The following is a 23,234-nucleotide window of genomic DNA, read 5'->3' on the forward strand; positions in this document are numbered from 1 at the left end:
ATGCAGATGTCGCAGGCTTGTGGGCTGAGACACCTAGACGAACTGACCAGAGCTAAAAGCCATTTGCAGCTGTTATGGGCTACAATGCCTCCTCAGTGCTGCTGTCGCATCCTGAATCCTTGGCTTCATACCATTAGAGAAGCAATGGGCTGCAAGCTACTACTGCCACACTGTAACACAATTGCTAACTACCTGGCTCTCCAGTTATCTCTTGCAGGCCTGCTAACTCATTCTGTGCTTACCAAAGGACCAGTGAAACAATTCCAAGAGCATATTTTTGGTCTCTGCCCAATCTGTCTCTGTTCTGGGACTTCTTGAGCTTCTACCACCTACTGACCAACTTTTCCAGTCTGCTCTCCTACCCTATATTCATTATATGACTTCTGTCCAATTTTTAAAAAATCCTCCTCCATCCTCTTACTTTCTGGAGTCTTTTTCCTTGCCTTCCATTTTAGTTAGTATTCTCATATACTCAATTTCCTCTTCTATCTATTTTACTTGTTCTTTCCTTCTCTCCCTGGAATCTCAGTTAAACACTGCATCTGTATCTGTACATTAGAACATTTTTTTAAAAAAAATTCAAATCCCTTATTTGATTTGTCTCCAAAACCCTTTGTTTAATTCAGACTGTGACCATCTATCTTTTCTAGATCTATATATTTCAAGGCATAAATCTAGTAATTTAAAATTATTTTAAATTTAGTATTTTAAAAAATATATACCACTGATTAGGTATTCCTATATAATCTGAGCCCTTAGGAAAGGGTGGACTACAAACAATATTTTTTTAAAAAAAACAATTAAACATACTATAAAATAGAGCTGGCAATGGTGTCAAATATCACAATCATTTTGTTCCTGATCTAGTTTGTCAGGGGATGCAATCAATAAGATTTTAGTCTTGTGAAGGACTTTTCATTTTATTCCACAACTAAAGACAACTCTTACTTCTTCCGCTACACCTACATTAACCTCTTCTATTAGGTTCCTGGTAGCCCACCAACTGGGAACCATTTCCTACAGTCACATTTTATTTACTTAATTTATTATATTTCTATACAACCCACAGATGAAGCTCTCTGGGCAGTTCACAAAAATTAAAAACGATTAAGATACATTATACAATGTATGAAAACCATTTACGTAAAGACATAGAAACAAACAGCGCAACAACAGATAACATATATCTAAAAACATCTTTAATTCATTGTGCCAAATTCATCTCTGCCCTGTGCTAATGTCCTCATCTTAAAATGCGTGTCAGGTGCTCAGGCCCAAGAAGGACATGACAGGCAAGCTGTAGCAGGGGAGAGCCATAGTCTGGTGGTACAGGGAGAGGACTGAGAGAACGTCCCCAGTTACAGCTTCCCAGACTGTGGAAAGTCAGCAGATGTCAGATCTCTTTATAACATTCAGTGGCACCATAATGGTCCTCCAGTATCAGCTGATTCCTCAAGCATGGGGGGATTATGGCTGAACATATCCATTGGCTGAAATTGCCAGCACTTTCCTCTCTCATCCAGCACCTTAGTGTTGCAGGAAGTAGGGAGCCAGTGCCCAATCCACAGACATCCTAGTTTGAGCCAAACCATGCCTGAAAATGTTGCAGTAATTCCTGGAAATTTATTTCCCCCTAAAGTATTTTTATTTAAAGCTACATTTTCCGTAAAGTATGTAGTTTTTTCAGTTCCATTGTTAATCAAAAGTATGACTGTCATAATAAACATCCAACAAAACACAACATAGATTCTTGCAGATTTAAGAGGTTTTACCCCCTCCCTTACCCAACCAGTTTCATAGTGGGTGAGCTGCTTTTCCAACTTTTTACCTGAATGTAACTATTTGTAAAATAACTTCCGCTACACCAGCCTTTTAAACACTTGAACATCATTAACTTTTAGTTTTCTTCTTTTATACCTTGAACATATTTGATCAGAGAAGGAACCATCCCTCAGAAAGAGCTGAACGGCTACTTGAAAGCGAAAAACAAGCAGCCCTAACACATAACCAAACACTCTGAATCTGAACACTGTGCCATACCAGCAGTTCAACACACAGATGGGCAAATTTAGGCCTATACATCATCTTGCTCCACAGCAGGATTTACATTATCCTTGTAGTAATGCAAACAACATTCACAATTGCTATTGCCTTATTAGTGCACTTTGTTTTACTGCAGCTAACCCTCAGCAGAATTATTTCCCATTAAAATTTTGTAATGCTTCCGTATAATCCAGAAATCTGCTATTATTTTTCTTTTCAAAATAAGAACACCAGCATTAATCTATTTATCCAAGTGAACAACACACTATGGGAGCTGTTCACATCATCTCAATGGAGCTTGCACTGGAGAGCTTCCCCACTAGATTATTTCCTCATCACACTTGTGTACTATTCTGCCTTTTCCCCAAGGAGCTCATAGTTCTGTATTTTGGGGTTATCTTCCAACAACCCCGTTAGGTAGCTTAGGCTCTGTGTGTGTGTGTGTGTGTGTGTGTGTGTGAGAGAGAGAGAGAGAGAGAGAGAGAGAGAGAGAGAGAGAGTTGCTGAAAGCCACCCAATTAGCTTCACATCTGAGTGGGATTAGATCCAGATCTCTCTAGTCCAAATCCAATATTCTACCCACAACAGTAATTTGTACCTAAGTATCATATTGTTTTGCTGCTCACAGACTAGTATTACAGAATACATATGGAATAAGAAAGTTACCTGGGCTGATTGAAAAAACATTCTATCACAATAAATAATGTCAGTGATAATATAGGCATCTTCACTGAATACCTATGGTACCCTTCATCCAAATTCATCTCAGATCTCCAGTTTTCATACACATCATGGGAACCATATTAAATGATATGAACTAAGGATGCTGGTTAAAAGTTTTCTACTGATAAATTTAGAAGATCTGATATTGAAGATTCTCAATATGACCATGGCAACAGAGGTTGTTTTCAGAGGTACTGAAGAACCATATTACATTAGTTCAATGTACATAGACAGCAAGCGCAAAGATGAATGAATAAAATTATATGATGTTCTTGCTACATTAAGAATTAAGAAAACAGTATGCTACTCAATGAGGTTTCAGTTCTGCAGTCATTACTTCATTCATTAGTACATGAAGTCCCATTAAAGCCAACAGAATGCATAACTACACTCATCAAACTGACATGAATGTGGGATTAAAATGCATAAAAATCTATCCATGATACTTGTAAAGAAAATAAAGGAAAAAGGAGAGTTTCTTCCACTTCACAAATTCATGCAAAGTTTTCAGCGCATCACTTAAAACCTAAATCAGTTAGCCAAAATGGGTGTGGTACCTGCAACATCAACAGGTGTGTTTGAAAAAGAATCTGGGGAACCAGGGCAGAATTCTCTATTACATGATTGAGAGCAAAATGTTTGACTATAACTTCATTCGTCTGAAGTGTTTAAAAAATGCTATGTATTTGGCAGCATTTGATCTTCAGATAGGTTCTAAACTAGTTTATCGTGAGTGGAGAGGAACTGATTGCCCAACACTGAAGGCATTGAGTTTAATAAAACAGATAGTAATATTTGTATTTAACTACTCATTGTCACAGCCTTGAGCCATGATTGGCTGACATCTGTGCTCCATCTGACAGCAGCAGATTGGTATTCTCTACACACGTCCTCTCAATGCCTGTCGTCTATGTTTGCTGTCCTTTACACATTACACACACAATGCATTATTTACTCAACTATAAACCTTTCAGTAATGTTCATAAACAGACCTTCCATATGCAAGTCTGCATTAGAATTAATGCTGGACTCAATAGTAGGATGCAGATATGAGTATTACCTCCCTTAAAATATCTCGTGAGTCTGAATAACCCCTCTGAATACTGCAGAAAATGTTCCCTAACATGGTTTTCTCCCAGATGCTTCATTCACTATTTATGTCTATTTCTTCATTTGATATGATATCTAATTTAGTGTGCCTTTCATATCCATCATGGTAACTTGCAGGGCAACACAATTGTTAAATAACTGCATTGTGAACTGCAAGTGTGACTGAGGCCAAATCTTAGCAGCCTTGTGCGTTAGCACTATACAGAAATATTTCTCTTTACAAACAGCCATTTAGTAAAAAGGATGTTGTCGTCAGCACATGAGCTTGGATTTCAACAGCAGCCAGAAAGGAGTACAGCATCCTTGTTTAGAGAAGCCAGCAACCTTATTCTTTCCCATTTATTAAATGATTCAATATTGCAGTATACCAGCAACTAATTAGTATGATCAACACAATGCTGGACATGAACAAGGATAGACATCCCCTTTTGAGATATAAAGGGCCTATATCAGGTCTTAGATTTCCTATATCAGGTCCAAAAATTCATTAACCCCCCCATAACGTATTTAGTTCCTTGATGGAACTTTCATTTTCCACTACTGTATTAAAAGTCATTTGTAGCAAGGCCTGTAACCAGATAATATGGCTGAGCAGATCCCATTGCTCTCTTAAGTCACTACCACTTAACTTACTTTCTTCAAAGCAATATCATATACAACTGAATGCAAGATTAATAACCAGGTACCACTAAATAAGGACTGAGACAGCCAGACATGCTCACACACAAATAGTACATTTGTGAAGTCATATACTCACCATTAGCACTGCAAAGTTACCAAAGTGAGTACTATGAAGGGTAGTAATATTGTCTGCAGAGCTAATTATGTGGCACCCTTCTCTCCACCAGCCTCCATGTCCATCTAGAAGGTCAAAATCCCAAAAGACTGCAATGGGGTTTATACCCTGTGTAAAGTGCTTCAAAGCTATAGTAACAGGACTGGTGAGGTTTCCAATACTGCACCCATCTACAAAAGGAACAAACTGAATTAGAGCAATGAAGTGGAAAATGCTTTATTGCTACATGTTCTGTACAGAGGTTCTTAACATTTTGTACACACTCCCTTTCTCTACCGGGCGGAAAAACAATAGCCCAAATCCCCTCTGCTGGTCTATTAGCACTAAACCCATCTACAAAAGTTTGAAATAGTTAATATTATTCATAATTGCCATTTTAGTCAGTTGGTCTTCAAATTATATGGTGCTCATTTGTAAAACTAGATTTACTCCTGAAATACTCTGCATTAAAACGATGATAGATCATTGCTTCAAGTAACATCAAAAAACAGTTTCAAAAAATCAATTTCTTTGATATGATTAACAGCTAAGGCAAAGTCTTCGTATGAAACTGAAATTAAAATCTCCTAAAATGTGAACAGAAATGTGAACACAATTCAAGATCAAATAAAATGTTTAAAATTGCATGGGTTGAATATTTAATCAAAGGAAAATCTTTAACCTATTACTTTCACCTTTAAAAGCATCACCTGTTTGAGATTTATTTTATCAAGAGGTACACTGATGACTAGATATATACAAGCAACAGGGTTCCCCCACCACTAATCAGTTCTAAATTGTGAATCTCCAGGATCTGATCTTTTAGTAGCCATGGCCAAGATTAAAAAACAACATTCTCCCACTGACCCACCCACTCCCATGCAATCTTGACTTTAGTTATAAACTTCAATAAATAACATAAATAATAGTGCCAAGGAGAATCATGCCTATACAGCTACACTGCTTCATTGATGTGCAAGTTTATTTGAATAAAACTACACAAGTAGCAATAAACCCACACATCTGTGTTAAAACCAGGAACAATTTTCACATCAGCATACCTGTGTACTCCACTGCACCATTCTTTTATATACTCTAACATACAGCCCAGCATTCAGATTAAAGCAGCAGCGCACAACACTTACCTATTTTAATGAGGACAACTGGCGTGCCAACAGTCCTGTGCTTCCCATAATCTGCAAGGTGAGACGAGTTTGCAGTGCTTGGGAAGAGTTTTCCATTCCGAAAGGCAATAAACTGTAGCTTGCAAGAGGAGTTATCAACAGATTGCAAGGCTGAAGACGAAGAGAAGACAGACCGTGGCAAATGAACTGAAGCTACTGCCACAGCATTCTGTACAATGAGAGGAAAAAAGAAAATTTAAAATGCAAATCACAACAGGGTCGCTTTCATTATGTTTTAAACTCCTGTACGAGAAATGTACGCTGCCTCTCTTTTCCAACGTACTAGAAGCAACCAAAGGAGCACGAGCTGTAACCATGGGAATAGGATTGGTACAGTGCATATTAAAACAGAAAACGTTTTGATTGAATGTGCGAGTCTGTATGGTCAAGCTCCCTGCTGCAGAGGTGAGAATGGTTCTTACCATGCCTGCTAGAGGGTCCATCAACACTGCAGATCTGATTTAAAGAGACAACCTCTACCAGGTTTTCTCCTTCACTTAAAACAGAATCAGACAACTTACATTAAAACATATCTCTCTGAAAGAGTAATTAAAGGGGACTGAAATGTCTTTTATTAACATAAAAAAATTGCATCAGAGGATGATTCTAAACACTGAAGTATGCAATGCAGTCAGCTCCTTGTTCCTTGTGAGACTATGATTTCATCCTTAAAGAAAATCACTCATCTCGCTGTTGCAGGAAATGTGGAATTATATATATTTAACACAAATGTGTGAGAAGGAAGCAGGGAATAGATCAGAACTGTCAGAACACAAGCATGGGACAGAGTTGTGATTGTGCTATGCTTTTTCAGGTTACTGAAACAAACTGCACACAAGTATACCGTTAAATTATTAAGCTGATTTTCCTTCAGCTAGTTAGCTGCCCTTTCCCTTATATAAGTGATGACCTTGTCATAATTAAGCCTGGAGGCATTTATGAAAGGGGGGGGGAACAAAGCAAAAAGCAGAGCAAAGACAAAATAAGAGACTGTCCTGAGATTAACAAACTCTTGTATTACCCTCCCCCCAGCAGCATGAAGACTCCGTCGTTTCATTTCCCCAGCACTTCTGTGGCACATCATTACCATATATTGTCCCACGGATTTGTATATATAGTATTTGTGAAAATAATGACAAAAAAGCTTTGCCATCATACAAATATGCAAGATATTATAGTATTTGTTACCAGCTGAGATAAACTGACACGTGACCATCAGGCAGACACAGAGAGACAAAGCTAAAAAAAAAAAAGGCACGTAATCAGGTAATCACCATGATGAGGAGGAAGTGGAAGACCAAAGCATGGGTTATTGGCAGGAGGAGTTGTTATTCGGAAGACATTTACACTAACTATTCCCTTTGGAGCCAAGGGGCTGATACCATCATCATCGACTTACCCTGTGGACAAGTGTATGTTACAAGCACAGGGGTCTCCGGGAGCAGCCCTACTATGAGGCATGGTGGCACATCTCACCTCAGGTGGCAGATTTGGGGGGCAGCAAGTTGTGAATTATTTATGATTATATTTTTGCCACCTTGGAAGGTGCCATTGGGGGTTGGGTTGCCACGGACACCAAAATGTCTTAGACCATCTCTAGACTTTTCTCCTCCTTGCTACTTTAATTCTCATTGATGGCTGAAACAGGTGATGGATCGTTGGCCACACAGTAAATTGTCACAGTGAGTACAAATAACCCCTTATCATGAGCAGAATGCACTTCTACACATGACCTGAAATCTAGGAAGGAGGGGAGTGGTCAAAATATGAGATACTGTCTGTATAACAGAACAGATGAGTAACTGGGTACATTCTGACAATCATGGGGGCCAACGGCGACATGGAGCCCACGCTGTGGGAAGGAATAGGGGAACACAAGCCACCCTCCCTCCGCACAACTACTGAACCATGCTGGCCAGCGTGGTTTACTTAACCCCTCCAATATTTTCCTGGCACGGCAGCTGCGCATCCCAGAGGCCACCATGGCAGAAATGGGCTCACGCCGCCTGGGGCTGTGCTGCACATAGAGATCTGCTCAGTGGGGCAGAGTGTCAGAGGCATTTTTGGCTGTTCTAGGTGGCCATCTCTCTGGCCACTCGTGTTAGTCCATGGGAGCTCCCCACACGATATGGGAAGCCACCTTGGGGCTCTTTACCCCTACTGCACGGAATGGGTTCTGAGGGTGGGTAATTAACCCCTCATGGGTGAATGCCCCCCACATGACATGTTAACTCCTCGTGGGTCGCTCCTGGACCTTACACACTATGGCTTAGCCTGTCGTGTGAACCCAGCCACTGACTTGCCAAGGGTTTACATGCACACTATGGTGAAGTACCATTTGGTAAATGATTTTGCTGCACTTTTCATCCCCAAAGCAACAGGCCTTAGGGCATGCTGTGTGAAGATTTTGCGAGGATTTCAAGGAACATTTGACAGATTATGTGAGGGTGAAGACACAGGCAGCTATTTTAAAGGGTGGTGAAAGTGGTCTGAAGTAGCAGTGACTAATGGGGCTGTTTGCTAGGCAAAATCTATGTCAGCAACCATGTATGCGTTTGTGTGGAGTTGGCTGCGGCATCCCTTGCTTCCACCACCACCTCCATGCTTGTAAAGGTATGGGTTGGAATTCCCCTCCCCCTTGATCACCATGCAGCATCTGCCAGCACTTTTGCTTAGTGAACCATCTCAACAGCCTCCACTTGAAACACACATTCACTGCCCTAAAACCAAATATGCCTTGCAATTCAGTTTTTCAAGTAATTTTCACCACACTTAGAATTCTATATCTTGTCTTCACCTAAATGTGCTGGTCCCCCCTTCATTTCCTAAATGTCCACACAGCCAAAAAGGGCTAGTCAGGTTTCAACACTAGCCAGCAGACTGTGTGGCCAAGATTTCTAGCCTTAAAGGCAGTGGGGGGGGGGGATACCTTCATGACCAAACGGCTCTTTCCATATGTCATACTTTTTCCACCCTAAGCATCAGAACACTAAACTGGTACTTTTTTCCATACACATTTTTTAGTAGTGGGAGCCAGACTACAGTATATAGGGAAGAAATGTGTTTTATATAAGCTTCATTTTTAAAAAAAGCAAAGTAAGTTTGTATGTTTGAAAAAAAAAAACCTACGCTCAAAAAACATGAGCAAGAAAAGAAAATGTGCAAATATAGTTTCTCCTTTGTAATTCAGCTAGAAAAGGAGTATTTTCCAGTCTAACAAGAGAAACCTGCCATTAGTATGTACCTAATATCATTTGCACACTGCAGTGTTATTGATTACAAGTAGCAATGTTTGCTGTAGTTTTCTCTCAAATTTGGTAAAGAAATTTTGCATACCAGAGTAAGGGTGCAATCCTATGGGGATAGTTGGAGACGGCTGACTATCCTGTGCAGGGTGGGCAGAACACAGAGGGGATCCTCTCCTCCATGCTCCGACTGCTCTGCATTTGTGGCCAGACGTCCAATTTCGGCTGTCTAGCCAGGGCATGTTAGAGCGGGGGGGAGGAGGCCAGATGGAGCATAGGAAGCGTCGTGATGGCGCTTCTGCGGTCCCCTCCCCTTCCCGCCCTCAGGAATGCCCCCTTTTTGGCTGTTCCACACTGCTTTTATGGGCACAGAGCTGGGGACGAACTACAAGGTGGCAGGGGAGGGGGCAGGGAGTCAGGGCTGGGAACCAAAAAATCCTACGGCCATCTAGACACTGTCTAGCAGCTATAGGATTGCACCCTAAATGTATTTTATTTTTCATTTATTTACAATATTTATATACCGCTCCACATCAAAAGATTTCAGGGTGGTGAACAACAAAGATAAAACAATAAAATACCATGTTAAAACAATTAAAACATTTTAGAGGAAACAAAGTCTGAATTTAATAAACCGCAGCTGGTCACTCAAGGAAGGCATCTCAAAATAACAATGTCTTCAGGAGGTGCTGAAAGCAACACAACATTGGTGCCTGCCTAACCTCCAAAGGCAGGGAGTTCCACAGGAAGGGGGCCACCACACTGAAGGCTCTTGTCCTGGTGGAGTCCAGGTCCATATGGAACCACCAGGGACATGCCCTCTGATAACCTCAGTGACTGGGCAGGTTGGTAAAGAAGAAGGCACTCTGTCAGGTATCCTGGTCCCAAGTTGTTTAGGGCTTTGTACACTAGTACTTATACCGTAAACCTTAAATATGAAAACTGAAAAGTATTATATCAGTTCATTTGGTCCATCAGCATCTACCCCACTTCAGATAGTCAGGACGTCTATTATATCTATTCACCAATCTTTAAAAGTATGGGATGGGATGGCAATGTAAGAGAAAGGAGGTTACAACAGTATGCAGACTATCCTTCATTTTTGCAAACAAGGCAATGAATATTGCATACATTGCTTAGGTTATCAAATGCACCAAATTAGCTGTTCCTGCAGATCATTAATGATAGTAAACAACATTTTATTAACCTCGTATTCCTTTTATAAAAAAGGGATTAAGATAGACATTGTTGTTGCCAGGTTGCAGTTGCATCCAAAGCAATGCTTAGGTAACACAGTTAAAGTGCAAACCTATACATGCCTACACAAAAGTAAGTCCCGTTGACCTCAATGAGACTTCTTCCAAGGTAAATGTGTTTAGGATTGTAACCTTAGGTATCCAAATTCCATTGACTGCAGAGAGACGTAGGCAGTGGAGGTTGGTGCCCATTATGGCTGGTAAGCAGAATGCACAACATCCAGTGGTAGTCAGATCCAGGAATAACAGGTAGAGCTAATCCTAAGCGAAGCCAAGAACAAACGCAGACAAGGCATTCTCAGATAGGCTGGCAGGCATTCACACATGCACACACAGACAACTACACAGATGAGGAGTACCTGAGTCTTGCACTTTTTTTAAGTTAAAAGGCAGTCCCTTAAATGTATTTATTTGAAATATTTCTATACTGACTTTAAAGGCTTCACAAATTAAAAATGTAAAGCCATCAAATCTAAAATAAAATGAATTAAAACAACAACATTAAAAATTTAAATCAGCCACAACAATTCCCATTATTAAAAAATGGGCTTACATTCAATGAAAGCAGTATGGAACAACTAAGACCTGTTTAAAAACAGTCAGGAAAGGAGCCACACACACAATCCATGCCAGGGCATTCCACCACAGAAAAGGTCCTATCTCTTGTGCCTGCCAACGTAATAGTTTTTACCAGCAGACACATGAGCGGGGCATCTATGACCAATCTTAGGGCCCGGGCATGTTTGTATAGGTTCAGGTAGTCCTTCAAATAACCTGGTCCTAAGCCATTTAGAGCTTTAAAGGTGATCACCAACAATTTAAATTGGGCCTGGAAATGCATGGGCAACCAGTACAGCTGGTACAGAATTATTGATACACACACACACACACACACACACACACACACACACATATATACTTGGATGGCCTAGCTCCCATGAGCAACTTGGTGGCTGTGTTTTGTATCTGCTAAAGCCTCTGAATTGTCTTTAAAGCCATTATGACAATAATCTCATCTGGATATAACCAGGGCTTGGATAGCTGAAGCAAGCTCCACTTTCTACAGAGTAGGTGCAGCCACTGTATCTGCTGAAGATCCTAGAAGGCACTCCTGGAAACCAATTCCATCTGTGATTCCATAAATAGTGCTGAGTCCAGGAGAACCCCCAAGCTCACACTTGGTCCTTCAGGCTGATGCAACCCCGCCAAACCGTTCTTACACCCCATCCAGATCAGGTTTCCCCACCCACAGTAGTTCTGTCTTATCTGAATTAGACCTGTTTACCTTCATACACCTGTTGAGGGTTTCCACAGCCTCCCTGGGGCTACTCAGTGAAACAAGATGTAGACTTGCATGTCATTGGCATATTGATGACACTTTAGCCAAAACCTCAGGATGACTTCCCCAGTGGTTTCTTGTAGATGTTAACAATTAGAGGGGACAAGGTAGAACCTTGAAGCACCCCAAAAAAGGGCCAACGGGTGGAACAAGTGTCTCCCAGCACCACCTTTTTGATACATTCCTCCAAACAAAGACTGGAGCCAATCTAACACTGTACCCCCATCCAGTCATACCCTGGTTAGGTGTCCCAGAAGGAACCATGATCTATGGTATCAAAGGATGCTGAGAGATCCAGTAGAACCATAGGGTTACACTAACACATCCATTCTCCAGCATAAATCATCCATCAGGATACCAAGGCTGTTTCTGTCCCCAAATCAGGCTGGAAACCAGATTGGACAGATCCAGGTATCCATTCTCATCCAAGACCACCTGGAGATAAGAACTCACCAACTTTTCCAGTATCTTACTCAAAATGGTATATTTCATATTGGGTGATACTTACTGAGAACCAGTGTTAAAAAAATGTGCTCATCTTAGCTGCTGCTTAGCTATTTTTAGTGATCAGCTGCAGAGGTGAGGGAGATTGTGGAGATACATGTACATCCATGCCATCTCCTTCCTGCCCCCATGCTCCTCAGATGATTGCTAAAATTAAAAAAAAACAGCTGTGGAGAGAGGAAAGGAGCATCCCCTTTCCCCTGTGGTTTAGTTGTTTTCCTGCTGCTGCTTTTCCAGGGTTCTACATTGCACAGAGAGCCTACACAGATACAGAAGTCTCCCCACTGCAGAGGTTTGCTCTCAATATGTCAAGGGTGACAAGGATGCAGGCTGGAGCTAGCATGCTCATCTTCACTGTCCCTCCAGATGAGTTCATTATACCAGAAAGCAGAGTACCTGAATAAGGCTGGATTGGTTTGGATATAAATGGAAACCATGATTTCCTATTAGTTCCATTGCACAAGCTTTGGGCTCACATCCTTCCCCCTTTTCTCTTGCATGGCTGTGAGGAGGAGATCATAAGTTTTTGCTTCAGCTTTTAAACAAACCACTCTGTTATATCCAAACTTGGGAAATGGTGGTTTCTTTAAACTGTGGTTTGTTAGAACAATCCAGTATCACACAGTGATTTCAGATCCTGTGTGGCTTGCTCTAAAACTAGAGTTTAAAGATCCTGGCTTGCTCTAAAACTAGAGTTTAAAGAAACCATGGTTTCCCAGGTTCAGATGTAACAGTTTGTTTAAAAGTAGAAATGGAAGCTTCTGATTTCATCGTTGTGGCCATACAAGGGGAAGGGGAGAGAGTGCACAAGCCCAAAGCTCATGCAGGCTCATGGTGGGAAACCATGATTTTCCATTATGTCCAGATCAGCCCAATCTACATGAAATGCTCTGAGAACACTGTAAAGCATGATATAAATTCTTATTATGATTATCACAATCAGACCTGGGATAATTGTCAGTATTACAGAAAACTAAAACATTCTCAAGACCACAATTAAGAATTGTTTCTAGCTGGAAACACCCCCCCCCCCAAGTTTTATGAATACTGACCACTATCTAATTAAAACTCTGTCACGGGCACATATCAGTGAAACAAACACACTAATCTCTATTGCTGTTTAAAAAATATTTTAGTATTGGGGCATTGCTGGTCCTAGAGTATGAAAGAAACAAAGTATCTCGTCTTATTGTACACACTTCATTAATTTCAGTACAGAAATGAAAAGCGCACCAAGCAGAAGCTAACGGATGCTTCATATCTGAACAGCTCCCACTGATGAGCTTATATAAGCTTTCAGACAGCTAATCAACAAGAAAGGTATATAGCCTTATTTGCTTTCTCTCTGTTGCTCTAAAGGCATTTGATCATACATTTAAAAATATATTGAATGGCAAATTATTGCTGACAAGTGGAAACTGGTTTTGTTTGGCAGAAATCTGCCCCTCCCCTCCCTAAACAGTGGAGAGCCATGAGGCTGGCTCCTGGGCAGAGATTTCACGAGAAGGCCATCTTGGTTTTCCCTGTGATTACTGGTGCAGTCATAGCTTATATGTATCTGACCCATAATAGTTATTTCATCAACAGCATCAGTTCATTCATTCCTATCTACCTCAGTACACATTTTCTCATATGTTATAGAGTCAATCAATTCATTTCAGAAAATGTTCATTGTCATCAAAATTCACAAAATCAATACATACATCTTCTTCTCTCTTAACTGAGAGAGGTTTTTGCATGTTTTTAGAAATTAGGGGTTCTCTGATTCTAATATATTTGTGCTGATACTGCCAATTGGGGCAGGGGGAGGCAGGTGCCGCAGACCACACAGAGTCAGGCTTGGGGTTAAAAACGCAGCCATGGCTTTCTTTGTTACAGCTTACAAGGTTAAGCATGGATTAAGGCCAGGATCATAGGACTGATTTACCACCCCCAGCCCACATGCTGGGGTTATCCTTAGGGTGGCAGGAATAACTCCCCCAGCATAGTGCGGACTGCTATGGTGTGCCCCTCTTGCAAGTTGGAAGAATTGCAGACGTGCCGGACCCTGAGCTGGGCTGGTGCCTTGAAGCCACAACCCATGATCCCTGATGGGGACTCTCCTCTGAGGTGCAGTGTGTTCCAATCCCCAGCTTACCCCTTGAAATGGATTCAGCCCAATGTGTCCCCTGCCTGCAAGAACAACTTGTGACATAAAATAAGAGAAGCAGGTAATGGTAACATCGACAGCAATTGCCATGAGGAAGGCGAAAACCATGGAATACAGTGCCTGATTTCATAACTGGGTAAAATTCCTTCCCAGCCCCATCAACCTGCAGCTTACTCCTGTTTGTTTGTTTGTTTATTACATTTATTAATCGCCCATCTGGCTGGTCACCCAGCCACTCTGGGTGATGTACAATAATAAAAACAGTTTAAAACAATACAATTGTACATTAAAAACATCATATTTCTAAAAATACCCTAACCCACCCCAAATGCCTGCCTGAACAACCACGTTTTTAATCTATGGCAGAAGCTCATTAAAGAGGGGTCATGGCGGAGTTCCCTAGGGAGGCAGTTCCACGGGGGGGGGGGACCACAGAGAAGGCCCTCTCCCTTGTCCTCACCGGTCTAGCTGTCCTGGCTGATGGGACAGAGAGAAGGCCATCCGAGGCTGATCTTGTTGAGTGGCCTGTCTGGTGTTGCTGGAGGCGCTCCTTAAGATAGGCTGGGCCGGAACCATATAGCGTTCATAGCAATGGGAGAACACAAACATAAAGGAAGGTGAGCTGGGAAGTTGGCTGCTGCAATGGCTGAAACCATGTGGGAGCCTTTCATTTTTGCTCTGGGAGCAGACCACAAACAAACACTGATAAGAAACATAAGGAATGTTACAGACTATCTCTGTTCATGCTAAGCCAGCAAACTACAGAAAGATAACATGTATGCTGCCCGTGGAAGCTGCAAAAGCCTTGCAACCTAAAAGAGAGTTGCCCTGATCCAGCTGTTGTTGTGCATAGTTATATGTGACTAGCTACATCAGAATGCTGATCCAGCTGAGAGTAATGCAGTCAGCATCCGACTGACTTTGGTTCCTGATCCAGCAAGTGAAATATGTAACATTAGACTGCTTCTGTACATGGAAGCTAGATCAGGCTTAGATCAGCCTTAGCTAGATCAGGCTGGCTGAGCAGCTGTAGGCAAATGGAGAGGTGCAGAAGTAATAGTTGAATGCAGGTCAAAACAGAAATACTCATGGAAGCATCTGATTAAACAATAAAATATATTTATATTTTAGGAAGCTGGAAAATTACAGAACATTAATGGGACATTACATGAGCAGAAGCCACTCCCTGTGCAAGGGAGCATCTCCAATCTCCATCAGTTCTGTTTCCTGCACCACATTGCACATTATACCAGGATTTGCTTTTTATTGTTCACAAGGGGCAGCAGAGGGAAGTGGGGCAGCGGGGGAGACCTAATCAGCACTTTGTTCACAATTATCTGAATCCCACCTATGAAAGCCATCTAACAGAATTGCAACTCCTGATGCTACTTTCATCACAATATCCTTTATTACTAGGTGAGATACTTTGATAGCTAAATCTTACTTGTCAGTGTGACTCCACTTTTCCCTCCCAGCACCTCTTGTTTTGGGTATAACTATGGGACCTGGGTTCAAACAGTTGTGAAGGCATTGAGAGGCAAGCATACGAGAGCCCCCAAATAGTGTGTGATTCCTCTGGCCCACCCCCATGCCACATTTCATGAAAGGATGTAGGGGGAAAACCAATGGCCAATTTAACAGAATAGGGAAAAAGAACTAGGTTTTATTTTACAGGGAAGAGGAAAGAACTGATGAAGCAAGATGGGTATACAATTTTAAGGCAAGTCTCTAAATAACAAAATAGGAGGGAATGGAGCCCAATTATTAAGGGAAGTGAAAGAATAGTTATTTAAAATTGTCTCCTGCTGCACAGAACTGGGCTGGGATACAGCTGGAGGCTCTCTTACTCCTGTGGCCATGGCACTGATGCTGGTGGATCAGTGTGTAAGGGTATAAGATTGCTGCTCCCTCCCTGTCTTTTCTGGATGGTTGTTTCTACCTGCTGTAATCTTCTCAGCGTCTCTTTTCTCTCTGAATCTCTCTTCCACTCTTTTTTAACTCCTCCCAGAATCTCCTCCGAATGTCTTCCTGTCAGGAATGATGCTGAGTGTGTGGAGATAGTTAGCAGCTCAAACTCAGAATGGGAACAGCCAGAACCAGGGGAGGTTTCCTCCCTGGTGAGCTCAGATATGGATGGGTGTTCTTCTCAGGACCTTGGCACACAGATGGCTTGACCTGAAGGCTCCCCGCTTTCTTCCTCCATGAGAACTCGGGTCTTGGAGGAGGAGGAGGAGGAGGAGGAGGAGAGTGCAGGGTGTGACCTGAAGGATGCTAGAGTCCGGCTCAGAGCAAAGCGGGAAAAGTCAGAGGTGGAGCTCAGACGTTCCACCCGGTTGGCTATGTGTGATAGCCTATGTAGGAAGGCACAACTGTAAGGGAGGAGCATCCCCCCCTAAGTTATTGTGGCTGGCAAGTTTTTGTTTCAAACTGCCAGCAATGTCTCTGATTCCCACTTGGCTCCTCTTTTGATATTCGTAATTGTGTGGAGTAGCTGTTTTCCTTTGTAGCCTGAGAGTCTCCAAGGATTTGCATTCATAAAGAACCTGGTCATTAACTAATAAAGTAGTGAGCCTGAAGCCTGGTATCCTGGAGTGTGGGTTTGCAAAGGGAGAGGATCAAGGGGCCTGACACCTCCCAATCTCCTCAGAGAGAACTCTTCACTACCATATGGCAGCTCCTAAAATCAGCTGAGCTCCAGGCATCCCACAGGGAGCTAGACTGCACAGGGTTATATACATAATTAAAGGTTGAAGCCAGATTTTAGGGGCATGAAGAGAAGATTCCCACAGCCATCCTCCTCTGGGAGAATGGCGGGTTGGGAAGTGGAGGATATGTCAAATCCTGTCACAAGACTGGGTTCTACTCAGTGCTGTAACTGCAAAGTGAGTTATTATGAAACACCAATTAGTGGTAGAACAAACATTCAAGGTAGAACCAAGCATTAAAGGCAGAACACAGAATTTGTATCTTCCTTTACTTAAAAATCCAATGGTTAGTTAATACAGAATAATGACCAGCTCATGGGTCTGCTCTCACAATTAATCAAATTTAGGTGATTTACTATCAAAGATCATAAAGCACATGATTTAGGAGAAGATATGCCATAACGGAAAATTAAAACATACTTTATAAAAATCAGTGTTTTGGACAAAATATTCTACCTTTCAAAAGGGCAACTTTCAATCTGGAAATTTAAACAATATTCAGATCAGCCCCACTTATGATTAATAGAAAAATGCTTCTTAAAACAATGGCCACATGCACTTTTAAAATCCTGTATATTAGTTATACAAGAAAAGAAATAAAGTTTAATCAGAACTAGAAAAGATGCTACATTGTTGTAGATAAGCCTTTGCCATAGCTAGAATATCTTTTAGTACACTCACCATCCTTTAACGATTTTCTAATTACTTTCCATAAAGTTCAGTTTTTCTGACAAGGTGAAATGTAAAACATTCACACATATAAATGAAGGGCTGGGAGATTATTTTATCAGGAAGAAATACATACAATACAGTACTGGTTGTAGTTTTCTCAAGGGCTTCTACTGACATGAGTTAAGAATTTTAGAAACAAATGTTATCACTATGCAGCTTGATCCTATGCATGATTACAAGTAAGTGTGCATAGTCCCACTTTGCTCAAGACAAGGGTGCGAAAGACTGCAGCCTTACTGGGAACATCTCCCACTTTCCATCAAATCTTTAAATAAAATGTGAAATTATTTTTTCCAACCAAAACCTCTTTGTTCTGTGTATTGGTCTTCTGTTTTGCAACCACTTCATAAAACCAGTGCATCAGTGAACAAAACACATGCACTTTTGCAATCTCATGATTTCAAAATGTTGTTCTGTGCACCTGAGTAGAAAAATCAATTATTTAAGAGTTAAGAGCTAGGAGAGGCTCTTCAGACAGTGAACTTGGGGGGGCGGGGGGGTAGGGTGGAGAGGAGAATCAATAATGGAAAAAAAAATCCCTTGATCCCAGCAGAAATGCTAAACAAATGAATAACTGAGGGCGCAATCCCATGCATGTTTAGACAAAGAAAAGGCCTACAATAGGATTGTGCCCTGAAAGTACTACCTGGAAGACAGTACTTTTGGTGCTGTTTCGCTATATCTCAAATCACTTACATCAGGCACCAGGACATTTTGCTATCTGCTCATGCCAGCAATTATTCCTGGTCTTTATATTTACCAAATACGTTCAGACAATATGGATGCAAAATACTCAGGGAATATTAACTGCCAGAAATTCAACTGTTTTGTTTCTTGTTTGGAAGATCTGTAACTAATAGGAAATATCTGTAATGTCAACTTATATGGCTTCAATGAACATAGAACAGGTTTGTTTAGCAAAGGAGTCCATGAGTTTTGACAATGTTCTTAGAAACAGATGTATAAATGTAATTCTTCTTCTTCTTCATCATCATCATCGATTAGATATAGATATAGATATAGATAGTATCAGTCAAGCAAGTGTCAATAATTCTTTTTGTGGAAATTTACATTAAAATTATTTTAGTTTAATGAAATGGAACAGCTTAAGCTGATGTCTTCTCCATGTCCAAAGCACAGCAACTTAAAAACAGATCATGCTCTTTATGATTTCCTGCTGCACACAAACATGATGTGTCTGCTATGTGATGCTTGTTACTCCACTTTGCAGGGTAAATGCACTGCTAAACATATTTATAACAACAGAAGGCTAATATGATTACAAAGTTAAGACTAATTTGTGTCTTTTATAATCTAATTTATGTCTCTTTGAAGAGCCTTATTTGACTCCCATTTGCCTAACTGACTTTGATGTCAAGTGAATTGTCTGGTTTTTAATTAAAATGTTTGGTATCAATAAGCCAAACTGATGGAGCCAGAGGTGTCTGAGCAAGAGCATTATTTTATTTTGTAACCTTGACATGGATAATGCTATATATTTGTAAAGGCAAAGTCTATTCAGCAACATTGTGTCAGCATTACTCACCAAGTGGAATTAAAAACTGCACTACAGTTACCATGACAACCAGCTGTCTCCTACATACAGCATCAGTTTGGATTTGTGCAGGCCATTTCTAACAAAGATTTAAGGCAACAAATTCAGTCTTACCCTGAGGTAAAACCTGGTTTAAGAACAAACAAATAAAATTATGGAACTGAACGTATTTCAGCTCCAGATATTTACCTTTCCTAAATCATAATTTATTATGTATTTGCCCTTCAGCTCTTTGCAGTGACTTTGGCCAGAAACTTACAGGTAAAGTGGACAAGATGTGCCTATTCAGACAAATAACTGGGGATCAATAGAATGTCTGTCCCAGCATTTAACCTTTATTAAGGCTTCAATTCTACACATACTTACCTGGGAGTAAGCCCCATTTAATTAAATAGGGCTTACTTCTGAGTAGATAAGCATAGGATTGCACTGCAAGCATAATGAAGCTATGTTACATTCTGCAAATAGCTAATTCCCCCATCCTACTCCAGACATCCAAACACACCACTTCATTTTGGAAGCCATATAATAAATAAAAAATATATATGCAACAGCAACATTTGCAGCTACATTTTAGGTCACTATAATTCAAAATGTATTATAATTACAAAGTAAGGGACTGTGGATCCTTTTTGCTTTATCAATTCTGCAAATTAGCCACTTAACTGAGGAGTAAAGCTTGCATAACTAAATAAATAATTTAGAGCAAGCTGGTTAGAAAAGACAGCACCGTCCCCAATAGTCCAATATATTATACGCTAATATTTATCACCATCTAATTATGTTCTAAAACACTGCCTGGATTTTCTTTTACAAAGACAATGTATTATTACCCACTAGGGGAAAGGCTAACATGATTACTTTCCCTACACAGAGACAGGGAGGGAGACAGGCAAAATGAATTCAAAGGGTAATACCTATATATAAAAAAGAGCTGCCACCTAAAGCTCTATGAATCTCAGATGGGAGCTCTTCATGAGCAGAAGTAGCACCATTCACATCACTAAGGGCACAATCCTATGCAGGTTTAGACAGAAAAAAAGGCCTACAACTCCCAGCATGCCCCAGCCAGACATGGCTGGCTGGGGCATGCTGGGAATTGTAGGCCTTTTTTTCTGTCTAAACCTGCATAGGATTATACCTTAATAGAGTAATACTTAATGGGTGTGTATGGAACTTGGTCATGCAAATATGGATTACTCCCTAAGTGAATGGGAAGCTAATGTAGAACATGGCACATGCACCAACCACCACGTGTGCATTACAGCCCATGCAATGTAGTGAGGTGGTTAAATTATGAAGAAAATTAACTTCCAACCACGAAGATAATGTAAAACTGATCTCTGAAAAATATGACATTGTAACATCCAAGTATGAAACTAACAACTGACAAATCTCCAGAAGTTAAAGGCAACTTTAGATTGGAAAGTTTTTATTATCCATGTTTTGTTTGATAAATATAACATAATTTAAAAGAAGGTTTACTTTGATAAAAGGACAGCTAAATGATAGGAAGTTTTTCAAAGGAAGATAATGATCACATTGTTTATGGCAAGTGAGATAACTACATTGGTTTTGTACTTCCTTGCCTTTCAGTGTCAGATAAAGGAAAGGGGGAAAGAAGAAAACCATAATTTTCAAGCTTAGTAGGTGAAAACCAGATAACTATAATTTTCTAGCTTAGTAGTATTTGGGGTGTAAAACTTATAAATACAAATCTACACCTTGAAAAATTAAGAAAATACACATTAATAGTCATACCAATTATTATTATGAAATATTCATACTGTGTGTTATACATTTAGGCTGTAATACTATACATGAGCCTTCCCCAACCTAGTGCTTTTCAGGTGTTTTAGACTTCAACTTCCATCATCCTCAGCCAGCATGGCCAATGGTCCAGAATTCTGGCAATTGTGGTCCAAAACGTCTGGAGGACTCTAGGTTGGGTAAGGCTTCTATACATGCTTACCCAGGAGTAAGTCCTACTCAGTTCAGTGGGACTTAATTTTGAGTAGACATGCATAAGATTGCACTGTTGTAATATTAAAGGCACACTTTCTGTTCTAAGGAGGATAAATATAAATGAAGTGTGCAAAAGGACTGTTTCTGTCATGGCACTCATCCTGTGGAACTCCATCCCTTGAAGATTAGCCTTGCTACCTCACTACATAGCTTCCTTTGATAAGTGAAAAAAAAATATGTGCAGATGTCTCCACTAGATTCTGTTGAGCAGGTAAAGAAATTTGTATTGCTGTGTTTAGTTTCAGTTTTTATATTATAGTTTTTAGAAGTTATATATCACCTTGTGCTCTGAACTGTTGGAAGGGCTAATAAGACATTTTATAGATAATAAAGGACCAGGCTCATAAGCACTGCACACATGGCATTTGCAATTCATTTCCTCTGCTCCAGAAGTTGGACTCCATGTCTCCCTAAAAACATTCCCTTTAATTTGAGGACCCTATGAAGCAGCAACCTGTGATAAACAAGGTGCTGCCACCAGAAGGAGAAATTTGTGCAGCAGCTTCACTGGATCCCTACCAAAGTAAAATATAGTAAATCTCCATGGTTGGAGACCACCTAAATCTTTCATCATTCATATTTTGGCAGTTAAATGATCTTTTTTTATACTTACATAAATTAACAACATTTATATAGGCATGCAGGAGAACTTTGCCAACGTTACTGAAACCAGAACACACTGAAACAGTGGAGATTAACCCAGGTACTGAAATATTCTTACTACCATCTCTCACAAGCACAGCAGCTGGCAGAGGTTCCTCCTGCCAGCATTCCTGGGAGAGATAGTGACCCTGGCAGCGAGAGAGCGCTGGAGGGGGGCTTGTTGGATGCTTGGCGCCGACGCAGGGAGCGACGACAGATGGAGGGCGCGGAAAGGAGGTGTAGCGCTCGTTTGGCGCGCAAGCAACAGTCGCGTCCCGAGGACACAAGGGAAAGAGGGAGGATCTCTCCCTAGCCCATAAGTTCAGGGTCTTCCTGTGATTCTCCTTCAAACGGGGACCAACAGCCTTACCTGGAGCTTAGGCTACTCTGCTATATTTCCCCAGTGCTGTTCCTTGCTTAGTCACTGGTGATTAGCATCTGAAAGAGTCATTAAGTTGTAAAAGGAATAAAGCCTTGAAAAGAATCCTTTTCGTCTGTGTCTTGAGTTGGCTATTGGAGGTGACTGTAAGAGGCAGCTAGGGCGCTCCGGACACTGGCCTCACTGGAGTCCGTGGTGGAATTCTCTGACTTCCCTACAGTGCAGCTCCTTCAGCACTGGAGTGATGTGATCTCACTGGCGGCTGCCTTTAATCAGCTGCAGCTTCCGAACCGTCTTCAAGGGTAACCCCATATAGAGCACATTATAGTAGTCTAAATGAGAGGAGACCAGGGCATGTACTACTGATGGGAGCAGATGGTCAGGAAGGTAGGGGCGCAGCCGCTGTATCAGATGCAGTTGGTACAGCGCTGTCCAGCTCACAGCTGACACCTCAGCCTCCATGGACAGCTGGGAGTCTAAAATGACCCCCAGGCTGCAGACCTGTTCTTTCAAGGGTAGCTGTACCCCATTCCACACCAGGTCAACATCCCCCAACCTCCTCTTGTCTCCCACCAAAAGTACCTCGGTTTTGTCAGGGTTCAGCTTCAGCTTATTCCTCCCCATCCAGCCACTCACTGTCTCCAGACATTTGGACAGGGATTCTACGGCCAACCTTGGTGAAGATTTGAACGAGAGGTACAGCTGCGTGTCATCCGCATTGTCAGGGTGGAAACTGAGCCGATAGAGCCCCAGAGCAGTTCTGATTCTGAGGAGGATCAGCAATCCGTGGGAGAGGAGCTAGCTCATCCCTCACAGGCACAGCAGCTGGCAGAGATTCCTCCTGCCGGCATTCCTGAGATAGATAGTG

At 41.2% G+C, this 23,234-nt stretch overlaps 1 protein-coding gene across 1 annotated transcript in view; it reads right to left on the reverse strand.

The window, feature by feature from the left end:
• Positions 1-23,234, reverse strand: part of ADGRA1 (adhesion G protein-coupled receptor A1) — a 554,873-nt gene that overhangs the window by 82,832 nt on the left and 448,807 nt on the right. Inside the window, exons 13-14 of the mRNA XM_084845922.1 lie at positions 5,797-6,004; positions 4,634-4,842 (exon numbers count right to left, since the gene is read on the reverse strand). Of these exons, the coding sequence (XP_084702048.1) occupies positions 4,634-4,842; positions 5,797-6,004 (417 nt within the window). The remainder of the gene's footprint in view (positions 1-4,633; positions 4,843-5,796; positions 6,005-23,234) is intronic.

The sequence above is a fragment of the Heloderma suspectum genome, chromosome 3 (genome assembly GCF_057233095.1).
Source record: "Heloderma suspectum isolate Gila_16-S chromosome 3, 16-S_ref, whole genome shotgun sequence".
NCBI lineage: Eukaryota > Metazoa > Chordata > Lepidosauria > Squamata > Helodermatidae > Heloderma > Heloderma suspectum.